Source organism: Poecilia reticulata, linkage group LG14 (genome assembly GCF_000633615.1).
Source record: "Poecilia reticulata strain Guanapo linkage group LG14, Guppy_female_1.0+MT, whole genome shotgun sequence".
Lineage (NCBI taxonomy): Eukaryota > Metazoa > Chordata > Actinopteri > Cyprinodontiformes > Poeciliidae > Poecilia > Poecilia reticulata.
In genome coordinates this window covers 3427518-3455480 of record NC_024344.1, presented here as the reverse complement: position 1 = coordinate 3455480, position 27963 = coordinate 3427518, and the positions used below count along the sequence as shown (strand labels likewise).

General features: G+C 39.2%; 1 protein-coding gene and 1 long non-coding RNA gene across 3 annotated transcripts in view; one reads left to right on the top strand and one right to left on the bottom strand.

Moving 5' to 3' along the window:
- Positions 1-27963, bottom strand: part of LOC103475669 (transcription factor COE1) — a 96234-nt gene that overhangs the window by 66998 nt on the left and 1273 nt on the right. For both annotated transcript variants that reach the window (XM_008427474.2, XM_008427475.2), the window contains exons 2-6: positions 27514-27670; positions 26696-26759; positions 24556-24611; positions 14710-14783; positions 9709-9777 (exon numbers count right to left, since the gene is read on the bottom strand). In XM_008427474.2, coding sequence (XP_008425696.1) covers positions 9709-9777; positions 14710-14783; positions 24556-24611; positions 26696-26759; positions 27514-27670 — 420 coding nt within the window. The remainder of the gene's footprint in view (positions 1-9708; positions 9778-14709; positions 14784-24555; positions 24612-26695; positions 26760-27513; positions 27671-27963) is intronic.
- The window catches only part of LOC103475668 (uncharacterized), a 15793-nt gene continuing 9874 nt past the window's right edge, over positions 22045-27963 (top strand). The window contains exon 1 of the long non-coding RNA XR_535351.1: positions 22045-22389. This is a non-coding gene — a long non-coding RNA (uncharacterized LOC103475668). The remainder of the gene's footprint in view (positions 22390-27963) is intronic.

Genomic DNA, 27963 nt, shown 5'->3' with positions numbered 1-27963 from the left:
AGATATTTTTACCTGTGTAGGTTGCAATGACTTCACCAGCTCACCCTACCAGCTCTAACAAAGGGAAATGAGACCCTGCTGCGGACTAATGCCCCCCACCACCACTAACACACACACAGACGCACACGCACACACACGCACACACACATTGGGGAGAGCGTAGCAGTTGCAGACTCAGTCCGTTGGAACAGACAAGGTTAGCATTTTTATTCCGACATGGCTATTAATAATGAAATGATGCATGGCTGGCACATTTTTACTCCGCTCCCCTCCCCTCTCCGCTCCACCGCTCTCCTCTCCACTCCGCAACAAATTCCTCTTTACAGTTGCACAAACTTTCGTACAGTAAGTAAACACACTCTCGCTCGGCCTCCTCAACCACCAGCTCACTTTGTGGTATGGGGAAAAATTCCCTCTCACGCTCTCCTTGGCGTGTCTGTCGAGGTGTGTGTGTGTGTGTGTGTGTGCGGAGTTTTTCCAGGTAGACCAAATCTGTTTGCCTTTTAATGACAGCGCTTAAGATATTCACACACACCATCGGCAACCACCTATCATGAATGAGCCTCTGTGCTACTGTAGCGTATGTAAGTGTGTTTAAGCGTGAGGGTGTAATGGCTGTCGAGTAAAGAGAGTATTGTAGGACGGATATCTGTACTGGCTGCAGGACTGACTGCAGCCCTAATACACACCAGGTGGTTATCTATCCATCAAATTAATGAACACATGCATGTGCCAAATGCTTCTTTCACTATTTATTGTGGTAAGTTTAACAACTGATTACATATTCACTCTGTGACCTAGTTTGTCTGTAGTTGTGTTGATTAATCACTGAAATCACTCACTAAGTAGCTTAGCTAACAACATAAAAACAATCTTTGCCTTTTTGTCTGTCATAGTGTACAAAAGGTATACATGAACCTTTTCAACTTTCTTTACTTTACAATCAGAAAATGCAATTTTATTTAGATTTTACATAAAAGATTAACACAAAGTTGTGTAATACTTTAAAGCAGGAGTGTATCATGCATTGGTATCTGGCTCCTCTGAGTGAATCTTTTGTGTTATTTTTACTTAAATTACAGCTACGCGTCTCCAGAGGTGTTGGTTAGAGTTTGTCTCCCAGCTGAGTTGTGAATTTTTACAAATCCTTCTGAGTTACAACGGGTCACTTAGCAGCTTCTCTCATTAATGAACCAGTGAACCAAGTTTATTGATTAGGTGACTTCTGGTGACAGTTGGTTGGTTTTATTTAGAGGTATTATAGTAGCAATGCACACACATTTATACATAACTTTGTGTTAGTTTATCATATAAAATCCCCAGGAAACACAAAAACATTGTGATTGTAATCTGACCAAAAAACTGAAAGTTTCATTTTTTGTTTCTGTCAGACTAAAACAGATATCATCAATCCTAAGTTGTTGTTTTTCTCTCCTAGTATTACCTGGATGAAATTTCGTAGCAGTAAGCCAGAAACATTTGATAAGAAGCTACAGCAATGTGTCTTATTTCACTGATGCCAGTGTCGCCCATCATCCAGCTCCTCAGCAATTTTAGTTCAGCCTGAATTTTGGAAGAATGGTCTTTAAATGAGTATCAGATTTCTCTTTATAGCCATATAAATAAGGGAGGAAGTCAAGAAGATGCTTGCAGATGTGCACAAAAGTCTGAGACTTCTGCAGTCTGTTTAAAAATGTACTTGCTTACTTACGGTACAGTCTTGTTCTTTTGACATGCCACTATAACAAATTATATTGTAGCTAAAAATGCATAAATGAAGCAATATACATTCTTTATTTAAATGAAGTTGTAGAAATGAATTACTGGTTGAAAGGAGTTAATTTTGCACAAGCAGAGAAAAAAAAAGAAACTCGACAGTCACTAGATATTGATGCAACAAAAATGTGCTTTTCACATCTTTTCATGTTTGAGGCAAATCATTCAGTGCTGTGGTTCAGCAGCATACCACACAAATACAATGTTGCTTTATAGGTGGACACAAGCAGAATATTTATGTACAGATGCACAGAGCTCATTCCATTGTGCAACTTTAATAAAAGATACCAAAACAAAGTGGGTGGACTCCCCACCGTCGCTAAAGGCTGCTGTCTTTTCACGTTCTGATGCGGGACGGTATGTTCTGCATGAGCATGAAGAAATCTTCAACTCTGAGCAGTTAAATGGTTAAATGTGCCTCACACCTCATGTCCAACTGCAGCTTTTAACAACATGCAATGCTCTAAAATAACGGTGGCATTGCTACAGATTCAGCAGACATATGGGAAAATGTGAGGCTGTCAGTTAGTGTTTTGTAGCTATTAGGGTAACATGATCCCGGCCAAAGGATGTGTGTGTGTGTGTGTGTGTGTGTTTTGGGGTGTGTGTCATAGCACACAGGAGGAGGAAACAGAGGAAGGAGAGGATGAGAGGGGTGTAAGAGGGGGAAACAAGGAGAACAGAAAAAGGAAAAGGCTATGTCTGTGTTTGTGTGGGAGAGGCGGCAGCAGGGCCAACTTTGTACATCTGTTTGGACCTTCTTCATTCAACCCCTGTGGGTGTTTTTTAACAGATTTCCTGTCTCATTGTACAGAGACATATGTAATATATAAAGACTTGCTATTTTCAGCTCAGTGACCTTTTCTATCAATAACTGCTAATAGAAAACATTTCTATCATTGGACATTATCAGATTACAACCCTGGCCACTACATATTTGCTGAGAGAATAAAAATGTGAAAAAAATGAAACGCACGTCCTATACCTTAAAAAGAAACAAAGGCAACACATTTATAGAAAAAGCAAAACCATAGGAGGAAAACCAGAAAGCCATACTGTTCTGCAGCTCTGTAAAAGTGTGTGTGTTCATTAAAACAGGCAGTTAGACTAAATCAGCTGGTGAACTGAATGTTGAGCCTTTAACTGCTGGGACAGGTGCGTATGAAGAAGCTAAATGAGAGAAATGAATAAAACATCTCTTTCTTTCTCTTCTCCATGTCACATTGCCACACAGTCACACACACCAACACACACAAACTGTGGCCAAGATGAACGCTGCCATTATAGCCCTGGTATGAATAATTCCCAGCGGGCCTCATCTTTAAGCAAACACTGACCTTCAACACAGGAAGTGGTCCTGAAACATTAGAAAGCAAGTGAGAAAGGAAATGCGGGCATAATTCACTGGGGATAACTCAAATCCAAAGTTTTTAAAATGTTGGAAGAAAAAAAGTCCCATAATTGAAATAGGTCAATGTTTATCATTCCTTATATAGAGTATTTAAACGATATGAAGCTAAATTCTAATTTCTAGATCAGTGTACTTAATTTTGCAAAGTAACAAACTATGAACAAAAAAATCAATGTGTTGTATTGTACACTATTGGGATGTGGGAAGGAGAGAGATAAATACATACAACCATTTTCAAAACGTCTCCTTCCTAAGGAGGCGTTCCTAATAATGGCCTAAGTCAAGTTTCACCAAAAGACAATTTAGGCAAAAGGAAAAAAAAAACGTTTGACAGAAAATGTGCACCAAACTCAACAACAACAATCATACCTAAGGACAATTTACAGAGACCAGCAACATTTTTTACAATGAGGTTTTCCCAAAAAAAACGCATGGAAAGAGGATGATGGAAGTTCAAACCAGCAACTTTCCTGTTGCCTAGAAAGTGACATATTTTTTTTACATTTTTTCACAAATAAAATATAAAAATGACTGATTGAATGTTCAAAGCTTTGAAACAACACTAACTTCTCCTCAACATTATTCCTGACCAGTTTCCAGGGTTCTGGTCTTTAAATAGTCACCTGAAGCTTTATAGCTGGATTAATACGTTACACATACCTACTTATTCAAGAGGTGACTTCTGCATCAATTGTGCTGGATTGTATTTGGGGGTAACAAAGTTTGAACCTTTCGCACCTCACTGGTTTGATTTTAAAAATGTGCAAATCAATTTCTCAGAGAATCAGTTTTATTTGACATGTTTTAGCAAGTAGGCATGTTAAATTGCAAATTATTTGTTCTGTTTTATACAGTATAACACATAAAATCAAAGAACTGCAGTAATAAAGTGAAGCAAAGCAAATCTATATTTAGGAGGGTGGAAGGTGTGATAGAAAAGAGGGCAACACAGTAAAGGAGCAATGAGAACAGGTCAAGAAAGGAGGAAAATTATCTCACGTTCTATTTTAGACGCGTGTGTGTGCATGTGTGTGTGTGTGTGTGTGTGTGCGCGTGTGTGTGTCAGACAGTGACAGTAGAGCGAACAGTAACAGTGACGTACCAGGCTGGCAGAGATATTTTAGTAACTGGGACAAGCCAGAAAAGAGGTAGTGAGGAAGACAAAGGAAGAAAAGATGAAGAGATCGTTTAGAAGATCCCATTCGCTCCCTCTGTCTGCTCACCTCCCCTCCTCCCCCACTTACCCCACCTCTCACCCTCCTCCTCCAGTTGATTGACAGCACCCCCACCTTCCCTACCCCCTGCTCTTTGATTGACAGGGCTCCCCAGACGGAGGCTCTTATCCCCTGAAACAAATCTTGATCTGCTCCTCCTCCTCCTCTTCTTCTCCTGTGTCTGCTTCTATGAGCCTCCCCCTCCTCCTCCTCCTCTTTTCCCTGTAAATGCTGCCTCATCACCATCACCTCCTCGTTCTACTGGTCCTCCATCCTTTCCTCTTTCCCATCATCTCCACCTCAAGCTGTGACCCCTCTTAACCCTGCAGATTGCACACACACACGCACACACACGCAGACACATGGGGAACCCCCTTAAACCCTCAGGCTTATGCGGGCCCCTTTACAACCCGAGACAACACACTCTGGCTCACAAAACAGACACCCACAAACTGCCTTCCTTAAGTCCTGACACTGATCTAAGCCCTGAACACACTGCCTGAGACTATAACCCAGACTACACACACACACACACACAGACACACACAGCCTGGGCTTATTAAGCCAATTGTGGGTGTCTAAACATGCAGCAAGCTGAGCAGTGAGGTAGGTAACCCCCGAGGGCCACGGCGAGACCAAAACAGTCAGAGAGGGAGAATAAGGAGAGGAGTGAAGACGAAGGATGCTGTGAATGAGTTGGAGGAAGGCCAGGAGTGAGGAGGGGAAAATGACACATGCAGCAGAGGGAAACAGACGTGTTGGAGAAGAAAGGAGCGAGAGCTGATGAGGATGCTGTCGGAGGAGACAGTAAAAGACGCGAGAAAACAGCTGAAAGGAAGCCACACACACGCACGCACGCACGCACGCACGCACGCACGCACGCACGCACACACACACACACACACTCAGAGAGGAGCTCAGAGTGAATGTGGCTCTTTAGGAGTCAAGCAGGCGTATGATAGGATATCGTTGCATGTCGTTAACCCTATATTAACCCTGAGACACAGTGAGACACTCGTTGTCCCACAACAGGGATTTACAGGGCCATACACACTCTTTCACACACACACGCGCGCACACACACGCACACACACGCACACACACCTATGCATGGAGTGATGGGCTACTCGTCACTCAGACATGCTCACTGGCACCAAGCATTGAGCTGCCAGTCACTCGGTTTTCCCAGTTTGCTTCCTGTTCATCCCCAGTTAAAGGCAGAAGCATGATGAACAAATGCAGCACTTTTTTGATAAATGTCAAACAATCTGTTCACCATTTATCTGCTTTAATTACATGTATTTCCTGTCAAGTAGTGATGATTTAAAATGCATCAGTTCTACTAAAAAATAAACTGAAAGCATTTTATTTGCTTGTCACTGGGTTTACATGAACTCAATGCAAAGAGATACAACATTCCCCCAAATTACTGACACCTCTACTACAGATTTAAACAATACTCTTAGTACATATGTAAAATGTTGTTGTGATGACCTGCTAACCTCAAAAAGCTTCTGCGTATCGATCTTTTCTAACAGCTTCAGAGACATTTTATCCCCCATACTCTCGCCCTCTGTGCATTTCAGAAAAATCAATCCTTGTTTAAACGTTTGTTTAAACTTTTAATCAGGGCTTTTCACTTAACGGCAGTGGTTCCCAAACTTTCTACTTTCTCATCAACAAAATAAAAATATAAGATTCTCATGACCCTAAATCTTGGTTTAGCATACAAGTATTTTTGACCAAGTCAGATAAAAGGTGGGACACTAACAACACAATCACAGATTTACACAATGTGTATCAGCCAAAAAGTCCTGTTTTTGTTATCATTAACAACATTTCTGAAATACATTTTCTCATCAACATTTTTGCTATTTAGACCCCAGATTTTCATATTTATAATCCCACCTTTGTCAGCTACTGCTTTAAGGTATTCACTTCATTTGATTAATTATGGAATATAGAATTCAGTAAAAATAAAATCTTATTTAATTGTACTTTTCTATGTTCCCTCATTTCTGAGACACCAGAGCACTGATGCACACACCCATAAATGACAATAATGACCCTAAAGTTTGTTTGCCAACAACATTAAATATAGTATCACCTTAATGGAAATGCATGTTGGCTACCATTGTTCTGGTACAGATTCAAAGCATGAAAAAATAATTTTACATTTGATGTGCATAAATGTATGATTATGGCTAAGGTATTTATTCGTATTTGGTTTAAAGAACTGAATAAAGTGAATTGATTTGGTTTGAAATGGTCTGTTTGTACATAAAGTGGTTTGGTTGTTGAGATTTAGACAGATAAAAGCTTCAGTAAAAAATCTTAGAACTTTTTTTCCTAATTCTTCTGATCTCATTTAGAAGCATGGACACTTTCTCTCAACGACTCGGTTTATGTTTTATGTTCCTTCCCACCGCTAACGAGCCACTGTTTACCGTCCGGCCTCAACACATGTCAAGTTTGTTTACTTTATTTCTCCTTCACTTGTCTGGGCGCAGGATCTAACTGCTGTCAATCAAATTCAGAAACCTGTGAGTGTGAAGGTGAAAATGATATTTTGTTGCTTATTTGTTTGAAATTTTCAGTGATTTATGGGACGTTTAGTTAACCTGGAGGGTTTGTGCAGTCTTATTATTCTAACTAAGTTGTTTTTTTCCCCCCTTAAACTGCACAACATATGCCTGGTGGTAACACTTTTACTGGTGAGTGTAACTTTTGCGTATTTCTATTTAGTTTTTAGGGGGAAAAAAACTTCATTACTACTGTCTAATTTCTATAGGAAGAAAGGAAAATATTCATTGGTCCATTCAAGCTTGAAAAAGTTAAATTCCGATGTAAGTTTACAATCGGTGACTCACTTAAAGATTTTATTCTGTCCTTCCCTCGTGTTTTCGTCAGACAGCGTAGTTCCAGATGTTGCACCAAGATGCTGCGAGGGGGAGAGGGGCTGACAGGAAGTATCCCACGGTATCCACAGTAACCTTGACATTCCTTCCTGACCAAGTTCCCTGACATCTCTTAGACTTCACTTTGCTGCTTCTCTCTTCCAGCCATGTCAAATGACAAACACACCAGCAGTCCCACAAACACCGCTGCTCCAAACGGTCCAGTTCCTCACACATAATGGGTTGTGTGTCCATTATTTTGTCAAGTTGTGTCTAATGTATCAGCTATTCTTTCACAACCCACGCACACACAGTCACACACATATTTAGACGTTAACTTCCACACCTTCCAGGGAAATATATAATGGGAGGTAAGATGAGAAGTCTGAGAGAGCCGACAGAAACAAAACAAAATCAGGGCTGCGGTTTAAAGTTAGGACAATGTTCTGCACAAACATGCAAACAGAGGCAATACACACATTTATATTCTTTAAATCTCCGTAAAGTCAAATTTACTTTGACTGCACCTTTTATGAATTGTGATGCAGTTAAGTCCTGCATTTTTCTTCCCCCTGCCAAATATGGATTTACAGTAGTCTTTTAATTTTACCAACATGTAAAATTACGTTGCTCAGCCAGAGTCCTGATTCGAAGCCTGTACAGAATCTAACAATTAGGATGATGATTAAAGAAAATTAATCAGACTTCTACAACGTTACAAGTTCTAAAACTAAGCTTTGTGTGACCATGCTCATAAAATTCCACTTGCAGTTTTTATGTTGATGTTACCAACAACAACAAAAGAAAAACAACACAAATGAAGCAATCCTTATAACTCAGTCACATTTTTCCATATCTACATTACTTTTTAATGTTGCATGAAGATAAGTGGCTTTTAGTGAAAGAAAAAGAAGCACATCATAATTACATCTGCAAACATCTCTTTAAAGGATATTTTATTAGATCACCAGCTAAGTGAGGCTTTCATGTCAAAAACTGTTTCATCAAGAGCAGCGCTGCTTAGTCATTTACAGCACACATATGGAAAAACTATGAAAACCCCATAGTAATAACCTGATGATAAAGTTACCCAATCTTATACTGTATGCTACAACACACCATGCGGATGCTCTGTCTGCACTGTGGAAGATCCACTCACCTCTGCATACTAAACGCTTGATTAGTTTAACAAATATTAATTTGATCACTTGGTGGAACTTGTAGACTTTATTGAAAGTTCAGAACAAAATTAGCATGAAATATATTTATTTTTTAATCTTTATGATGCAATTGGTTGAATTTACATTGATTTCCCTACATTTAAAATTCAACAGCCTTTTAAAGGACACATGGGAATCATGTAAATATGAAGTTGCAATAGAAATAAAGCTGTGAAAAACTGAAAAAACTAGAAGTGATGGAGACTTTATATTCCCTGAACCTCAACTTACCAGCTTGACTGACAGCTATAAGTTGAAGCACTCAAGAAGTGCTGAAGAATCAACTTTGGATACAATAACATCCAGTCAGTGGTGTCACTTGTATATGCTCTACACTGAAAGAATGGCAAGTATTTTCCCCAAATCATCTACATTTGGTCACACTGCCAAAAAAAAAAACATGCACTCATTTTCCAGACAAACATGCATGAAGTCAAAATGCTGCACATTTATGTCTCATCACATACAGAAAAGTGACACTGATGAGAAAATGTCACTCCTCTCCTCCTCTCTGTGTGTGTGTGCTCATGCAGGGTTAAAACAACAACCAAAACAAGAAAGAAAATCTGATTAAAATAATGTTGGATCTCATTTCAGCTTTTCTCAGTCACTTTTTTCTTTGTTTGTGACCCATTTTTTGTGCTCCTGCAGGAGTGATTGGAAGAGATGTGGGCGGGTGCTGAGGGATAGATAACTTCATTCCTCCTCTTTGACGGAAAGTTGTATATTTTTGCATCAGATAGCCAAAAACACACCTGCTTATATTTGAAGGTGCACTTTAGTTCCAGATATTAGGCAGCAACACATCGGCTGTTGTGCATTTATGTCCTTGCTGAGCAGATCCACATCTTTCCTGAATCACACTCGCACACGTACTCTTTGCTGTTAAATGCAAAGCTTGTGTCTCAAATGTTTCACTCCGCTACACATCAGAAGGCACTGATTCAGTCTGAGGAGCATCTATTTCAGTAGCGACAGCAGATCGTCTAAAAAACACAAACATCCTGTCCCACGCTGCCATTCAAACAGGTCAGAGCAGTGTGCCAGTATGTGTCTGGTCTGTGTGTGTGTGTGTGTGTGTGTGTGTGTGTGTGTGTGTGTGTGTGTGTGTGTGTGTGTGTGTGTGTGTAGGTGGGAGAGGTAGAGAGAGAAATAGACACAGAACAACGGGGCAAAGAGAAAGTCAGTACCTGTCGATGATAACAGGGTCTGAGGGCGTCTCATTACGATTTCCGCAGCTCTTCTTGTCACAGCACCGACTGAGAAAAGAGACAAGAGTTAAAGAAGAAGACACGGGGCAAAGTGAGCTTGACGCACAGAACATTCGCTGCATTATATGAAAGTTTCCTATTAGAAGTTTAAATTGGAGAGTTCCTACACATAATGCACTCTGACAGCAGCAATAGAGAGGTTATTACCAAATTCACATTTGATCAAGTCAGCCCGAAAGCAGGCCAACAGAAGTTTTACCTTAAGTCTGTCAGGGAGATCATCGCTGAGAGCTCAATTTAAAAATAGGCTTCTGTGACACAGAAAGAGCATGCATGGTTTCATCTCATGAAATTACACCACATTTCAGAGGATGTAGCCAGCTTATAATCACAACTCATAAATGAAAGACTGATACATAAATTCACTTGTAATTTAACAATGCACTTGTTGAGGAGGAAGTATAATAACAGTTGAATATAACATTTATCCCACTAAAATTGAGTAAACATGGCAGTTGCAGAATCATGATGTGGGACGCTTTTCTTCAGGGAAGCTGGTCAGAGTGGATGTGAAAATGAATGGAGAAACCAGAAGAAACCAGTTAGAGATTACAAAAGAGTGGGGCAGAGGTGCAGGTTACAGCGGGACAGCGACTGTGTTGTGTCACGGCAAAATGTGCAAAAGTTCAAGGAGTCTGAATACTCTTACAATGCATCATAAATTAGATTATTCATCCTAAACTGGAGACGTTTTGGGTTTAATTTGAGTATTCCAGCGTCTATTACGCAAAACATGTTCAGACTCGCTTAATCTGTGACTTTCAATCAACCATTTGTCATATGTAAATAAATGCAGCTGCTACAAGCTCTGGACCGTAGCCTCTGTGCTACCTGAGAAGAATGACGTCTGAAAAACAATGCTCCCTGCAAACTGCAAAATACATGGCTGGAGAAACTTAGGTAAAGAAGTTTCAGGCCTTTAAAGTCTCCAGATCAATCCCTTACAGCATTTATGGGATGTAAAGGAAGAGAAGCTTAGATCTCTTGATCCCTGTGACAGCTTGTAGGATGTAAAGGAAATACTCCTCCTGCCTGGCTGCCTGCTGGCTCAGGTCATCTCCAGAGGTCATGTAAAGTCTACAGACATGTTTTTAGAGGCATAAGAAAAGGGATTTAAAGTAATAAAATATCCAAAGGTATCTACAGTACTTGTTGAAGATAGATAAACTTGTTTGTAAGATAAAAAAAGAAGTTTTGCTCCTCCTGCCAAGAGAGCCTGATTAGAGAAATTGTATAACATTATGTGTTTCTAATACTAAAGTATGCATTTTTGAAACTTAACTTCACAAAAAAAGTGTTTCTAAAAAGCTCAGTTACAACGGAGATAGTGTTTTGTTAATCAGCAGGACTCGGCCCTGACGACCACGTGAGGTGGAAGGTGGAGGACACAGAAGCTCATATAAGGTGCAGGAGGGAAACATGAGCAAAAAAAAAAAACCTGGCAAGCTCACAGAAACTCACACATGTGTACTACAAGAGTGTCAAAGCGGTTTTCTTTGCCTGTATTAATTATGAATAAAGGTGGAAGTCAGAGGGAGGAGAATAAAGCCATGGGGGAATCGGTAATAAAGAGTGAAAGAGAAGGCGTGGGAGGCATAAAAGAGGAGGGGAGACGAGGGGTTTGGGTGGGAAGAAGAGGAAGGGGAGATGTCTCAGGTTTCCCACTGCCACAGATGGCAGAGGTGGAAAAAAGGGACTGACATGTTACACCTTCCTTATTGTCTCCACTATCTGCCGCTCTTTCAGCTCTCCCCCGCCATTCACTTTCCGGCGTGCCATGAACTGGGTCACTGCACGGAAACTTTTGGGGAATGGCGTCTCGTCGGTGAGGGGTTGGAGATGAAGGAAAGCAGAGAGATAAGGAAGTGGGAAAACAGGGGAGATGAAGAGACCAAAGACTGAAGGAGGAAGAAAGCATAGGAGTGAACTGGTGAAGGTGGATGAAGTGGTGAAGATTAAGGGATAGAATCATTTTCTACCCTCTTGTATGCATTTCTATTGAATTCATTTTATTTCTATTTGGATGTAACTCTTACTTCAGTTCTAATCTTGATATATTTTTAATGCCTAACTCCAAGTTCTGCTGAGTAGAAAAGACTGGAATAAGAAAAAGCTAGAGGGAAAAAAAACAATGTTTTTAAAACACCAAGCCTAAAAAAGGACATTGTCTTCTTATCAATCGAGGTTCACCAAGGTTTTAAACATTTACAGATTCAAAACTGCAAAAAAATTTACATTACACCATTAATAACGTCTGAAATCTCTCTTTAAAAATGGTAGAGAAGGAGTTGGGGTAACCAGCTGGCTTAGCAGCAGGTTGCTCCACTTTTCACAAATTTTTTGTTTTAAAAATATTTCTTCACAAAAAACACAAACCATGATGGTGTGGGAAACTAAAGCGCACCACCAATCACACTTATTAAAGTAGTTCTGTTTCAAAACTACAGGCGACAAGCTGATATTATTAACCAATTATCATGGCCTATTTCTAATTAAAGTCAAAGTGAAAATCAATGCAAATGAGTTAGAGATAACATTATATTTTCTGCAATAATCATAAAGACTCACTTTAACAGCAGTAATAATTGTTGTTTTTCTGTTCTAATCAAAAGTAGTTGGATCATACGATATATTTTCTTTGATAATTGTGTAAATACTGCATACTTCTGTAAATATTAAGCTACTGTGTTATTTTTAACCAACGTTATTTCACTCTAGGAATCTCATAGCAACTGATACCCAGTCCTTAAAGCATTTTGCCAGTGTTATCCCATTTCCTTTAAGTCTCTTTTGGCCACAAACGTCCAACTTTTCATATAGTGACTCCTTGGTTATGTAGCAGCAAGGACACGTGTTTTTCTTCATTTTTAGCATTTTGTTTTAGTTAAAAATATTTTTAAGATTTCCAGTTCTGTGCCAAATCTTAAAGCAGTGATGTGGTCCTTTGTGATGTGGCAGGTTGGGCGGAGAGCATGTGGTTAATAGCTGCCCCATGATAAAAAGCCACACTGATTAATGGTCGCCCCAGGCTCTTTGTCTGAGCGCACATTCAGCGTTGTGTGGAGCTGCTGCTGCAGAATCAGCACAAGAAAAGTTGAGACAACAACCATAACTTTGACCTCAGTTGTTACTGAAGATGGGAGTGGAGGTACAGTGAGTAAATGTTTTAGTTTCTGGACTGTTGCTCCTTCAGAGCAAAGAGTTACACCTGCTAGCCTCATGTACAAAAGCCGTAGTCCAACCAATCTGAGTTATTTTGAGTATGTACAACTGTAATTTTTGTTGGCTTTTCTTTATTCACATTTTATTTTACATTAAATATCTTTTTTAATGGTGTTGGCCCATATTTTGTATGGTTACAGTAAAAATAGTTGAGCTGGATTAAGAGCACTGCATGGATTTTAGGAAGACTTGGCAAAACTAAAACAAGGACTCCAACCACATTTACTGATGCGGCGAATATGAGCAGAAACCAATTAGACAGACAGGAGTATGAACAGATCTGGACCAGTTTCGGTTCTGAAAAACATGTTAATCATCACCGTTTGATTCAGAGCGGTAGTGTCCATTCTGTTCATCGCAATAAATTCTAACCCAAGTATGTAACTCAAATGCAATTTAAATGCCCGAGAATGTATGTTGAAATCTGTCAAAGAAATCTAATTTGCATAATATTTACCAGTGCCAGCTCAGTTCTTGACCCTCTTATGATGTCATCAACTCAAATACACAAAAAGCAGAATTAAGTTTATTCAGAACATTTTTGAAAACCTTTGGATTTAATATAATCCTGCAGAAGGAATTTATATTTTACTCTCCTGATGTGTTTTTATCATCATTGTATTTTTTTGTGAAAAAAGTATCTTTTAGAATATTAAAGAACTATAATAGGGCATAGTAGAGTAGTATTTTACACACTATAAATTCACGTCCACAATTTATTCCAGACATGCTTAACAACAATAACACGTTACCAAATCTATTGTTTTTTAAATGTTTGTGAATAACTTTTGAATTTCAATGGGTGTCTTTTAATTAGGCTTTGCAGCTTAGCAGGTCAACACATATTCAGCGATCTATAGAATAAAATATTAGTGTGCCTGATTTCACTGCTAAAGTCCCTGCTTGCGCATATAGATGAACCCCAATTTATATTGTTATAGTTAAAAATTGCTCAGTGACAAGGTCAGGGAACAGGAACAACTTAATTCATGGGCTAAATTTGAATTTTTATAACTGCGGTGTGCAGGCCTGTGCGTGCATATGCATGCTTCTTTTGTGTCTTTATGTGTGTGTGTGTGTGTGTGTGTTTGTGAGCAAGAGAGAAAGAGAGAGAGTGAGAGAGAGTTCCTGCTTATATTTTATAGTCAGGTTGTGGAAGGAGGCCCATTTGTTAGCCATGAAGCAACAGAAGGGTTCAGATTGACTAATGAGTTTCTCTGTGTCCTAATTAACCAGGCATCATAAAGGCACATACACACCAACAAAACACTTGTGTTTCCACACACACACACTTCTTTTTGTATAGGATAGGATGGTAAAATGCCTCTATAAATAGACCTCTTTCCTCTCAACCTACTTCTGCAGAAATTTATCTTAAACTATAATTAAAGCAACGACCATGCAAGCCCAAACTCTTGTTCTTTAACATAAATCTTTATGCATCTTGGAGAGAGAGTGTGTGTGTGTATTTGCGTGTGTGCGTGCGTGCGTGCGTGCGTGCGTGCGTGCGTGCGTGTGTGTGTGTACAGGGGGTGGAGTCGGGGCTGTAATGAGGGCCACAGACGAATACAGGTACAAAATGTGAGTGGTGAGGATTTCCTCAGATTAACAAAGTGTGTTGCAAAAGTAATGAGGAGAACAGGGAGCAGAGGAAACAAACTGCGAAATGCTGAAAAGAAGTAAGGGCAGGTGACTCACCTGCACATGATCTCATGTGTCAGCAGCACTCTGCACATCTCTGGGTTCTTGTCTTGGCCTTCATAAACAATCGGCTAAAAAGAGATAAAAGACATAAAGAAATGTTAYACTTTGTCTAACACCTTATAACAGTGTTCACACACCTGAAGCTTTTTCACATTTTGCTGCCTCACAACCACAACTTTCATTCTTTCACAAGTAGATTATGTGRCCGATCACCACAAAGTAGTGCATGATTTTGACGTAAAAGGAGAATGTTACATGGTTTTCAACATTTTTTACTAATAAAAAATGAAAAGTGTAAATACAATGACTGCAACCCAGCTTTGTGAAAAAAAWAATAAAAGCATGTATCATTTTCCTTCCACTTCACAATTACACAATATTGTTTGAAATTCTTTTMAAATGGATCACAATGTGAATCCATTTTCTGGGGTATGAACATTTTCCACTSCACTGTGAACATCATGTTAAGAGTTTTGGCTAAAAGCAGCATATATTTAGTCAGAAAAACTGTGAGAAAATTCCTTGACATGATCTATAAAATGCCACATAATCATCCAGGCAGTGAAGCTCCACTGTCACTCAGGCTTGCTGAGAGATGCCAGTCACTGTCTGCACCACTGTATGGATGCATAAAGATGTATTTGCAKTTTTTTTCTTCCACACTGATCGCTAACAAACTGGAGGGAAGTGATGACAACATTTTGTGCGAGAACTGAATGTCAAACTGAGACAATTGAATTACTTCCAATGCAGAAATACATTCACACACCATCACATCACGAAATAAACCTGTGGGAACGTGTTGTTGGGTTAGCAGGTAAAGTTCCCACCTCACATGAGGAGCGCACTGTTGATCAGTCACGCCTTTGCACCCTCACACCCTCAGTGTCGACACGGGCCGTCTGTTACTCCCCCCACAACACACACACACACACACACACACACACACAGACTTGGTTTGTTTCAGAGGATCTGCACGAAAACAATCACATCATCTCAGCTGACATGCGGTGCAGGTGAGTTTTTACCGAAAATTAAGTTGTATTTTTTTCATGATGCCCACACTTTCTGCTTCTGAAAATAAGCTCCAGCTGAGGCGTCAACTGCTTTCATTATGCAGTCTTCCAGCTTGTGTAAGGAAGCTCAGAATAAAGTCGTACACCACTAAGCTATCCATCAATCAGGAGGTACGCCCTGTCTATCTTTGGTCTATTCCAGTCCGTTTGATCTGTCATTCTGAACTGCAGCAAATCTCACCGAGTGACAAGCTCACTTTTCTCAGGAAGTAGAAGGGAACTTTCTCCGTCCTCTGCAATAATCTTCAACTCAGGTTCAGACTAGTTGCTGGCATCAAGCAGTCGTTAGTAAATCAAGTACCTGTGGCGAAAACTCACTTGTTCCGAACAACACAACTCTGCATGAGGCCACGCTCAGAAACATGTCAAACTTATCAAACKGTGGTTTAAAGATGATACGTAATAAGTCAATCAATCACTCATTGAAATGAATATTTACATGCATAAATTCATGCATTTAAAAATAACAAAAATATAAATAAATAAAACATGTACTTATTTGATAAACAGACAAACARAAAACTACACAAAATATTAGAATAATGTATTTTAAAATAAATAAATAATTTTCTAAAGTTAAAAATAAATACATAGAAAAGCTACTTATTTAATAAACAAAAACCTCAAATRAATAAATATTACTTTACCTATTGAAGTAAATTAAATACACAAATGTATCCTAAAATAAATACATTTCTGACAATAATTAAGTCAATAAAGGTTACACCTCACCAACGCTCATTCTCTCATCTTTCACATATTACTAAAAAAGAATGCATGTAAGCCATGTAAGCCTTTTCTAAATGTTTTACTTTTTCTTTATATTTAATAAAGTCAAAGTCAAAAGTTGCTGTTCTTTAGTTCTGCTTTAGGGACGACTATTCAAAAACGACACTTAATCTAACCAGCAGTTTAATTTTGAGCTGTTGTCTTTTACAATCGCTTTCATAAAMCTGAGTCCTTTGGAGTAATTGATAATAATTTAGGTAGAGCTTTTTCCAAGAATGTTTACAAAGGGTCTGTGTTGTTTTACCCCTGAATGTCCTCCAGGAGCCTTCAGGCCTGYGTGTTTGTAGCGGGGGCCCAGCCTGCATGCAGACTGCAGAAAGAGCCCCTCATTTGTAGAAACTAGTCCCTCAAAGCCCCCAGAAGCTAGCTTGGATGGCTGCAGCATTAATGCAGAGCAGCCGTACGGTTTAGGAACCAACTCGCGTTAGCCTGAAGCACTTCATACTAATAGCTGGCTGTCTCTGGGACCATTTGTATTTTCTGGAATTGGAGACCCCATATGCTTCAGGACCCAGAGTCCTTCTCAGTTATGATTTTCCACGCATGCACACCCTGATGAAAATGTATTGACACACAAACCCAGAGACCGAGCAGGTCTTGGTGGTCCAAGGCTCTGGGGATGTGCACACCCAGGCCACTCAAGCATGATGTGTAACATGAAACAAAAATAATATGAGCCTGAAGCAGAAAGTGTGACAACATGCAGACTCAGCCGATGCTGACGTTTCCACAGCGAGTCTCACTAGAACACAAACTTAAAAAACACCTTCAAAAAATATTTGAAATGACCTGAAGCCAAGCTGAAAGTTCCCGTTGACACATCGCTGAGGCTGATCCAGCAACCAAGACGTTGGAGATATTTCAGTACATCATGTCAATCTACACTCTAAGCGCAAAGTACACTTCCTTGAAAAAGTATTCACGCCTGTTGAACTGTTTTTATAACACATTTGGTCAGGATACAATTTCAGTGTATTGTATTGTAATTTAATGTGACAAAAGCATAATAGAACATTTCTGCTATTAGTCAAGCGCTCCAAAATCTGGCACTTTGCATAGATGCACAAGTCAAGTAGGGAAGACGGCAAACTTTTGAAAGAAGGTGCTCTAGTCAGATGAGACCAAAATAAAAAGTTCTGACCTGGATCCAAAACAAAACATTTCATGAACAACAATTAATGGTGGCAGCAGGAGCTGCAGAGATAGAAAGCTTAGGGAAGCTTAGACAGAAGCAAACTGGCCTTCATGGAAAATTGGCAAAGGAGGTTTCATTTGTAATTTGCAATGACACAGCAAACATATAAACATTAAACTACAGGTAAAACTTTATATGGTTGAAAACCAGAGGTCACAAGCAACACGTTGTATTTGCCCAGTTACATTTACTTTTTGAAAAATCAAAACGGTACATCTAGAAATAGTTTTACTTTAATGTACTTTAACTTTTAGTGGAATTTTATGATTATTTTCAAAAAATGTTTTAACCAAAAGTGAACTAGACAGACAAACACATCTAAAGTTAGACTTCTCATCCAAAAAGATAGAATAAATAGGATATAATGTTACAATATAAATATCAGACCCTGCCAGAATGCCTAGRTGGGCCCCATGTGGGGGAAAGGAGGGCTGATATATGGGTCCCATATGGGTTTGTCCACGGGCTCCACGGTGGCCCCACATGGGTTTGCCCATGTAGGGCCACAGCCTACGTGGGCCCTACATGGACAAACCCATGTGGGCCCACCACCATGTAGGGCCCATGTAGGGCCCATGTGGGCTGTGGAACCCGCGGACAAACCCATATGGGACCCATCTGATGTGCCCTCCTTTTCCCCACATGGGGCCCACCTAGGCATGCTGGCAGGGAGAGCTCATCCTGTTCTGACATATATACACCACTTACTGTACATACTAGTTTCATAAATGTTACGCTTTTTGTCTGATTACATCATTTTTAAATATTAAATCAGATGCTATGATCAGCTATTATATACTTGAGAAACCTTCTTACTAAATATGGTCAATTCAGCCTTTTTATATTGATTGTGATTGACTGTGACAAATTGTAACAGGATTTAAAAGGTATAAATATATTTTCAAGGCACTACATTACTTCCATAACTGGCTTTGATGTAACTCTGTGTAACCGCAAACTTTTTAAGACATTAAGTCTGAAATAGGAATCTGGTTTAAATATGTGAGGCTCAAATGTGTGTTCAAGGAGAGGAACAATTTCCCTTATTATCCTGGGGAATGCAAAGGGCAAACTACAAAACCGAGATCTACATTTTCCAGTAAGTCTGTCTTCACACAAAAAACAACCACACTAAAATCTTTTACGTGTCGTTTCTTTCTGAATCTCCTTAACAGATTTTCTTCTGGTCATGACTTTGCCACCTCTCGCTCCCACTGCTCTTYCCCTCCGACTCATTGGGTTTTTCCTTCTTCTCTTTTTCTCTACTTCACCACGACTTTTTCACTGCCTTTCAGCTGCTCGTCAGAAGTAGTTTTGCATATGTGGTTTTTAAGCAGGGATCCATTAGGCAGGGAAACACACTTCTTCCTGTGTTATTGTCAGCATGATCCATAAGTCAGCGATCCAGCAGGCCCTGCAGTGACAGACGTTGTATTCTTAGGGACAAGGCGGTAATCAGCGAGCGCCATATGACGCTTTTAAACATGAAGAGGCCTGTCTGTCATCAATTTAAAGCAATCTGTTCCCGACTTCAACACTAAAACACAAAGCAGGTAGGCATCCAGAAAAAATAGTTTAATTTAAGTGCCAAGCATTAGAGCTGGCTTTACTCTTCTGGTATGTCAGAACTGAAAAACTCAAAGTGACTTACGAGTATTTTAATGAACGACAGGTAACATCTGAAGGTAAAAATCTAAAATTAAACCACAAACCTCAACAAGTTTTCTTGGGATTTTATAATGTACAGAACACAAAACTGTGCATAACTGGTAATAGAAAGAAAAGGAAAAGCTTTTTGAACATTAAATCTTTTTTCAGTCTGTTATACACGGATTTATCCCTGAGTAAAATCTAATACAACCAACTGCCTGTCGAAATCAAGACATTTGTTGGAAACAGAGTCGACCTGTGCGTAATTTAATCACAGTATAAATACAGCTGCTCTGAAGGTCTGTTAGAGAGAATAAGAGAACAAAAAGCATCATGGAGACCAGGAAACACAGCAGACGAGTCGCGGGTAAAGCTTCCAGAAGCTTAAAGCAGGGTAAGGTAACAAGAGATCATCTCAAGCTTCAACCATCTCACTGAGCGTTGTGCAAATCAAATCACGCTTATTCAACTCTGGGACTCTGACTATTTTAACACAAGAATCTTTATCTAAACTTTTTATTTTGCAAGTATTGTGTGATCTGACCAGATAATAAAACTTCTTTGGCTTTCTTTGAACATTATCTTCTTTATGACTTTCTCTCTCAACCAGGTTTGAAGACTGAACAAATAATCGTTGTCGTGTCAAGAGGTTTTTCATTTTACATAAAAACTGTGCATACGCTGAGGTACTTTTAAAACCATTTAGTTGCACTGGGTTTAATCTCAGGAGTATCAGAGTAAAAGTGGCTGGATACAAACGCACACCACACTTTTCAGATTTTTATTCACAAAAATTTGTGAAAATTGGTTATTAGTTTTCTTTCATTTCACAACTATCTGTTACATTCTCTGTAAATGCATTAAAGGCTGTGGTTATAAAGTTGAGCAGTTCAGGGGGTATGAATACTTTTTGCAAATCTCTGTAAGCTTTCACCTCAGCAGCATCTCGATGCATAGCAGCCGCTTTCCATGATTAAGTGCCATCTTTCACTCAGGCTCTCCTCCTTTACGCCATTTGAAATGACGTCCCAAAGGTTCACTCTCCAATTCAAAGTAAGTAATATTTCCAGCACTTGCCCTCAGCATTTAAATCCCTACTGATCTATGCCGTTCATCCAGAGCTGCAGGGAGCTTATTATGCCTCGTTGCAACTGTTTCCCTCTTACCCTCGCTCATCTCTGGCTATTTCTAGACTTTAATGCTGTTTAAAATATGCAAGAGGTATGCTACTACTGTAGCCATGTCTAGACCACAGAGATTAACAGGTCCTCTCTGAAAAGCTATCACAACAGACTGTGATGGAGGCGTTGGACCTGTGATGCTTGTGTCAGAAATCAGGCTGGATTTTGCTTCACTTTCTCATTATTACAATTGTGAGTGTCTGCCTTGTCTCTAATATATACATTTCTGTGTAACACATTATTTTCCACTTTCTATGATGTTACACAGCACAGAAAGTGGAATATATATGTGTGGAATATGAATTCAGTACAGTTAAAAGGATCCATATGAACTCAGAGTGTAAAAAATATTTAAGTTACTGATGTCTAAACTGACTGGTATTTGAATTTTTATTTTGGGCTTTAAATTCAGTTCAGTACAATTAAGTTTGTTAATGTTAATTAAAAAAATAAGTAATCCAGAAGACATAGAAGTGTCCAAATCAAATCCAGACTGAACTGATTTTTCTGCTTCAAAAGTTTAAAACAATCAAATTTGGCTTGTTTCCTCTTGTATTGTGAAAATAAAGATAAAAAGTGTGAGGGAAAAAAAAAAATCTGTGAACAATTGTGACGAGCGAGGCGACGTTCTGCCTTTAATGTCACCTCAGTCAGAAGATCAACACATATCAGTACCACTCTTGGCTTCATTTTTCTCTGCTTGGCAGGACAACAGTGCTGAGGAACAACTGTGTGTGTGGCTAGAAAGACAGCAGCCATGACATCACTAAGCAACTAAGCCAACCACACGGCTGTTTTGGTTCCACCACCTGTTATCGTCCTATTCATCTAACGCTGGGAATTTAACGCACCCAAACAGAGAGACGCACACGTACGACTGAAACAATACACTGACTCCTGTTCACTGTGAACAGCCAAAAACTAACTTCAAATAAATCCACAGCTCACTCATAAAAAGAAAAACTTCCTTCAACGAGTTTCCAAGGCCCACAGCATGACACATCCTAAATCTTACTTAAAAAGTGGACAGAAGGTGCTCTTCCATTTATTTTGCTGCATAATCATACATTTGTTTCAGAACATTAATTCAGTGAGAAAACAAAACCCAACATAACAAAATAATTGCTTTTAAAAATTAACTGGTTGCTCTTTGAAATAAATGTAAACATTATTTAATTTATACCCAAATTTCAAGCTTACCAGAGTTTCTAGGAACTTTCTTCTCCAATTCAAAGTAAGTAACATTTCCTTGCTTACTTAATGCAACGACTACATAGACTTAATGTAGCGATATAACCAATATATTTTGACTACGTTCACACTGCAGGCCTTAATGCTGAATTCCGATTTTTTTTTTTTTTGCACGGTCATTCATTCTTACCAATATATGCGACTTGTATGTGAAACGCAAACGAGCTAAAAGTGTCCCGCATGCGAAGTATAGAGGGCGTAATAGCGTCACACATCAAGAGCGTGCTCAGTGTTCAGTCAAAAAGAAGAAGAAGAAATGCTCAGTGTTTGCGGAAGTAAACGTGAATGCTAATAGTGGAGCATATCTTACGATTTTGAAGTTGTTGTCCGTCCGGATCCAGCACATTAACAACTTAATCCTCGTCACATTCCGCCATTGTTGTTGTTTTTCCTTCCCGCTTACACGTATTTGGACGCAGAATAGTGACGTTTGTCGAGGATCAATGACGTTCAGGGATGAACGGGATGAATGCGACCTGGCGATTGAGACTCAGGGCACTTTTGAACAGATTAGATACGCATCGGATTTCATGTAAGTATCCTTGGTCGAAGAAATTCGATCTGTATTGTTCAGACTGTCGTGAAAAACTCAGATACAGATCGCATTAAGACAAAAAAGAAAATCGAATTTGGGTCACTTAAGGCTGCACTGTGAACTTAGTCAAAGACACTCCATTTTCTTTATACACAGTGAGAGATTGTAAACGAGGTTAAAAAAAACAACAACTTTAAAACCTTACAGTTCAATTAAATTGCAGCAACAAGTGGTCTCTTTACACCAAGTCTCTATAGCAACCAATAAGCATAATTAATGTCCAAACTGGCTGTTTTAGGAAGCGTCCCAATAAGCCATCTGTGTCCTACCATCACAAACAAAAATGTGTGATGTTTATCAAAACTCTACTGGGATTTTACCTGGATTTTACCAGTCTTAAATGTTTTTTTTAAGATTGTCAAAAATGTTTAAGATTGATCTATAGGCATCACTACATGTGGACTGGGCTTAGAACAATGTCTGAATATGTGAATAAGCACCTTAAAATCACTGTTCTGTTCTAAGGAAGGATCTGCAATAAGCTTTAAAACGTCCCTAATTTTCCTCCTCCACTTACAAARAAATATTTTTTGTGAGCCCTTAAAGTGGTTCAAACTGCTGGTTCCCTCTTCAGAAGGGGGTTCCTCCATGTTATGGGCAGGGAAGTCTAAGAAATGTGCTTCCTTCATCCTGCTTAATCTTCCCCCTCCACTAACACCAATTAGCCACAGGAGACACTAGCAGAGAGAAAAAAAACATCAGCAACACCTTTACCACATGAAGGCAGTGATAATCCTACAAAGGAGGAGATAATTGAGATAATCTAATCTCGATGACTCCTCAGGGCCTCAGTTTTCTAGGCACACCTACATTATATAACATTCCTTGAGGTGGAACTTGACATTCTTTGTATTTATTAATAGTTTTTAGCAAATCACTATAGGTGGCACTGAAGTACAATTTTAACAAATACAATAGTTACAGTCTTGTTTAGGGAGTGCGGCATAAAACCAGAGAGTCCAGAGAGAACCCACACATCCATGGGGAGAAACTGCAAGTGCCATGCAAGAAGACTCCAAGCAGGGATTCAAACCCAGGACTTTCTTGCTGCAAAGCAAAATTGCTACTAGCAGTTCCAACATGTAGTCCCAAAATCTAACTCCTTAGAAGCAAAATATGTTTAAAAAAATGAAGACAAGACTTTTAAACAGCGCGGTACTCTATGATGTATTGCAACCTTGAATTAGTTGGAAACTATTTCTTTCTCTCTAATTCGAAGCACTGATATCCATTGTTCTTACATGTTTACACGTCGCTGACCAGGTGTTTGTGTGGGAGGGGGGTCCCACTGTGTGCAACTGGTGATCACCCCACAGAGATTGAGGTTGAGGTAAAGCGTGTTATTGTTGAAGCCGTGTGGTCCTGCGGGCCTTCCAGTCACACACACACACACACAAACACGCACGCACGCGCGCGCGCACACACACACACACAGTATGCAGTGCAGTGTGGCAGCAGTAATGTGAGACTGTCAGAGCCTGGAGCCACATTAACAAGTATTCAGTGCATGGCATCGGCTCTTGGCTCCCCACACAACTAACGGCCAGCTCTCACTTTCAGCTTCACCAAAAGCAATGCGGGTGTTGAACTATTTAAATAACATAATTTAAGTCATTTGAGACATTTTGCACTCTATCTGCAAAATGTCTTTTCTGACTCATTAATGTACACATAAACAAAAACATTAAGCACAAATTGGATCCGATCAGACGATGCTTGCCACCAGGTAGACCAAATCCCAGAGGTGCCGTTACATCTTCCCACTTCCCACTGTGAGCAGCCGACTCCCGTTCCTGTTCCTCAACACCCGCTCGCTGGCTCTTTGCTCTAATCACAGCGAGAGAAGCACAGGCAAAGAAAAAAATGCCTGGAGCCATGCAGCATGTGTGTGTGTGGTTGTGTGTGTGTGTGTGTGTGTGTGTGTGCCGCCATCTCCCACATTCACACTGTGGAAACACCCACCCGTTGAATCTCGCACACACAAACGCTCATCATTCTGTGTGTGCAGCTACAATGCATGAGGGCGGAGGATCTGTGGAGCGGCTTAATGTCAGCGAGGTAACAGGAGAGGTGACAGACTGCTGGGAGTGTGAGGGTGTTTACCTGTTTAGTCATGGAGTCTATAAGTCGGACGTAGAAGTCCTGCTCTGTTCTGATGCCTGCCAGGAAGCAGAGGAAGAGAAAACACAGATCAGAAAGTTTACACCGATTTTAAAATAAAAGCATGTCCATTAGATAAATATTCAAATTAAATCAACAGTAACAGAAATGTTTTTTCCCAACATTTTGTTTCATTTACAAGTAGTTGTGTAAATTATTATGTATTTTCTCCCTCAAAAGGAACTAAGCTGCAACAATGAACTACGAACAACCCTGCTGTAACACAAAAGGTCTGTTCCCATTAAAACATACAGATGTTTTTACACCTTAAAATAAATTAATATTTTACAAACATTTACTGAAACTAAAATTTTAGAAAAATCTAACCTTTTTTTTTTTTTTTTTTTTTAGGAAAAGAAATTCAGAGGAGTAAAAATCTTATGTTAAGACCTTTTTTTTAAACAAATTCAGCAGTTACTGGTGTGTTTCTTTAGTTTCTAATGACCAATCCTCCCAGTCGAACAGCTCTTAGTCTCCTAACAGTCCCACATGGTCAGAGCATTAAAAGAGGGGGACTTTGACCATCCAAAGTCATGGCTGTGCTCTCGTCTCTTCAGCTCAGTCATGATATTTTGATTAGATTTCGGTCTGAGCCATGCCAGAACGTGCTCTTGGTTATTAGTGAATCATTTCTGTTCTGATTAGCTTATACGTTTTAGATCATTATCCTGCTGCAAAACCGAAATATGCCCCATTCCTTGTTTATTGAAAATGTTTTGGTATTTCAACGATTTCATGTCCTCTAACAGGATTCCCAGGGCCTTTGAAAAAAAATAGGCTCACAGCATCACAAATCCTCCATCATACCTAACAGTGGATATCAGATGCTTTTAACTATTCATCCTTTATTTTCCAAGTCACACAAACTTGGAATGGTTGTTGCTGAAAAGCTCAGTCTTATCCCCATCTAATAAGCTTTCAGTTCAATTTAAAGTTCCTCTAGCAAACTCTACATTTGTGATGGTAGGACAGCATGCCTCAATAACCACCTGTTGGCGTCTAACCAGCAGCTAATGGTTGCTATGGAAACTCGTTGGCCCCATGACGCCACTTTTTGGTGCAAATCTCTAACAGAGAGCTTTGGAGATTTTTTTTTTCCTATCCTCCTTGTGAAACTACATGGTGGTAAGATTATGATGGACCTCTGTCACATCATATCTGTTCCAGGTAAACAACTTATTGATCACTGATTAGCAGTTTGACAGATTAAAAATTAAGATAATGTAAACAGACAAAGCAATATTTAAAAGTTCTTTGTACAGCACATCAGTTGCTTCCTATGCCATACTTTAAGCTGTATCGTCGCTATTAAAATACAATTTATTCAAATAAAATTTATTCATTCTAAAAATCTTCCATTTTTCTGTTGAACATATTTCATTATGACAGTTACCATTAATTGTGCCACTGGTGCATTTAAACAATTTTTTTCTCAACACAACACCATTTTCCCCATTGAAAGGATGTACTCAAATTATGGGTTGGATTATTATTTTTACTTTATCTTATTTTATTGTGTGAGAATATTGGATTAGTTAATAAAATTAGCAGTGAATGTTAATTTTCCAGCTAAACGCAGACTAGTTTGGTTCAACTTTCAATTTCCAACATTTTGGCCCATAAATCTTCACATCACTCTGCCGTAAATACATAAAAATATGAAACAATGAACAACGGACATAATAAATTAGCAGACAACTACTTCTTAACAACTGATCTCAAGCTGTCAACAAGTACAGGCCTCGCATTGCAGCCGTGCTTTTGTTGCAGTGTAAAATAGACCTATGGAAGTCAAACACGGCCTAATTTAGGGACAGTGACAGTGATAAAGGCACAAAGCTGCTCCGCAACAGCTGCACTGAAATTTGACTAATAGGTCTCATGAAACTCCTGAAACTCTCCTGAGTCCGTGTGACAGAAACAAGCTGTGGCCGCCTGATGCTCCTCTGCAACGTTTCCTCCCGGAATGTGGAAACAGTTTTTTTTGTGTTTTTTTTTTTAAAAACGCCGGTGTGCACATTTGATAAAGGCAGACTATGATGCTGATTGGCTCAAACTGATCGGAAATAACGCGACCACTCACCGTTACTGTAGAGAAGCTGAAGTCGGTAATGAATCCCGTTATTGGTTTTCTCCCCGCTCGACTCCTTAAACACACACACACAACAAACTCTGAGTTGTTACTGAGATTTAAAGCACTTTTATTTAAAAAAAAAGAAAAAAAAAAGAAAGAAAAGCTTTGCGCATGTAGGAAAGACCAGACCGAGGGAGTTCAGCCACATATATTAAATAACAGAGTGAATTATGTTCACTGTTGATGTATTAAAGGAGCGCAGCCTTGTAATTTAGCTCACTGTGTTATTGTGGATTTTTAATTCCTCTGTAATTACCGGTTATGTTTGGAGGGGGGGGGACAATAAATCCGACACTTGGTTCGCCCGCTGCATTGCGATGGCATAATTGATGAGGTGCTCGCTGCGCTCTTGTTTATATAAAACAAGTGGTTATGTTCAACAGAACCATAAATTACAAATCATTTAAAACGAACACTGAGTTGGAAATTTAATGGAAACATTCAAGAATCATTTTCTTGTTTGTTAGTTTTTTTTTTTTTTTTTTTTTTTTGTGTACAATGTGTTTATGTCGTTTATTTTGGCCTTTTTCGAAATCAAATTCTGATTATTATCGTTGCTAATAATAATAATAATTAATAATAGCAATAATAATAATTAATAATAGCAATAATAATAGCAATAATAATAATAATAATAATAATAATAATAATAATAATAACAATAATAAGCAACCTTAAATTGTTAAGCTGAAATAAATCAGGCCTGTGGGAAATCTAAATCACGTTTCATTTGATGCGACAGATTTCCACTCAGTGCTGCCACTCACCTTCTCTTTCTCGATGAAGCCGACGAAGTTGGTCCTCTCGATCTCCACCGGCTGGCCCTGCCGGTCGTACAGAGCCAGGACGAAGTGGAAGAAGTTGGACTTCCGCAGGTTGGAGGGCGGCTGCTTCTCAAAGTGAGCCCGGGCCAGACCCACTCCACTGCGGACACACAGGCAAGACAGAGGCGGGCGTTTTGTTTCGTTTGGTTGTTTTCCTTTTTTTAATGGCTAAAAATATTACTGTGAAAAATTAAAAATAATGATAATGAATAAGAAACACCGAAAAATGCTCCAAAGCAGCTGTTGTGCGTTTTAAAAATACATATTGCCTAATTACTCACGTGTTTCACATATAGACTGGTCTCATAGGATTATGGGTATTATAATAAATAAATAAGTAAATAAAAATCACACACACACACACACACACACACACACACACACACACAGACT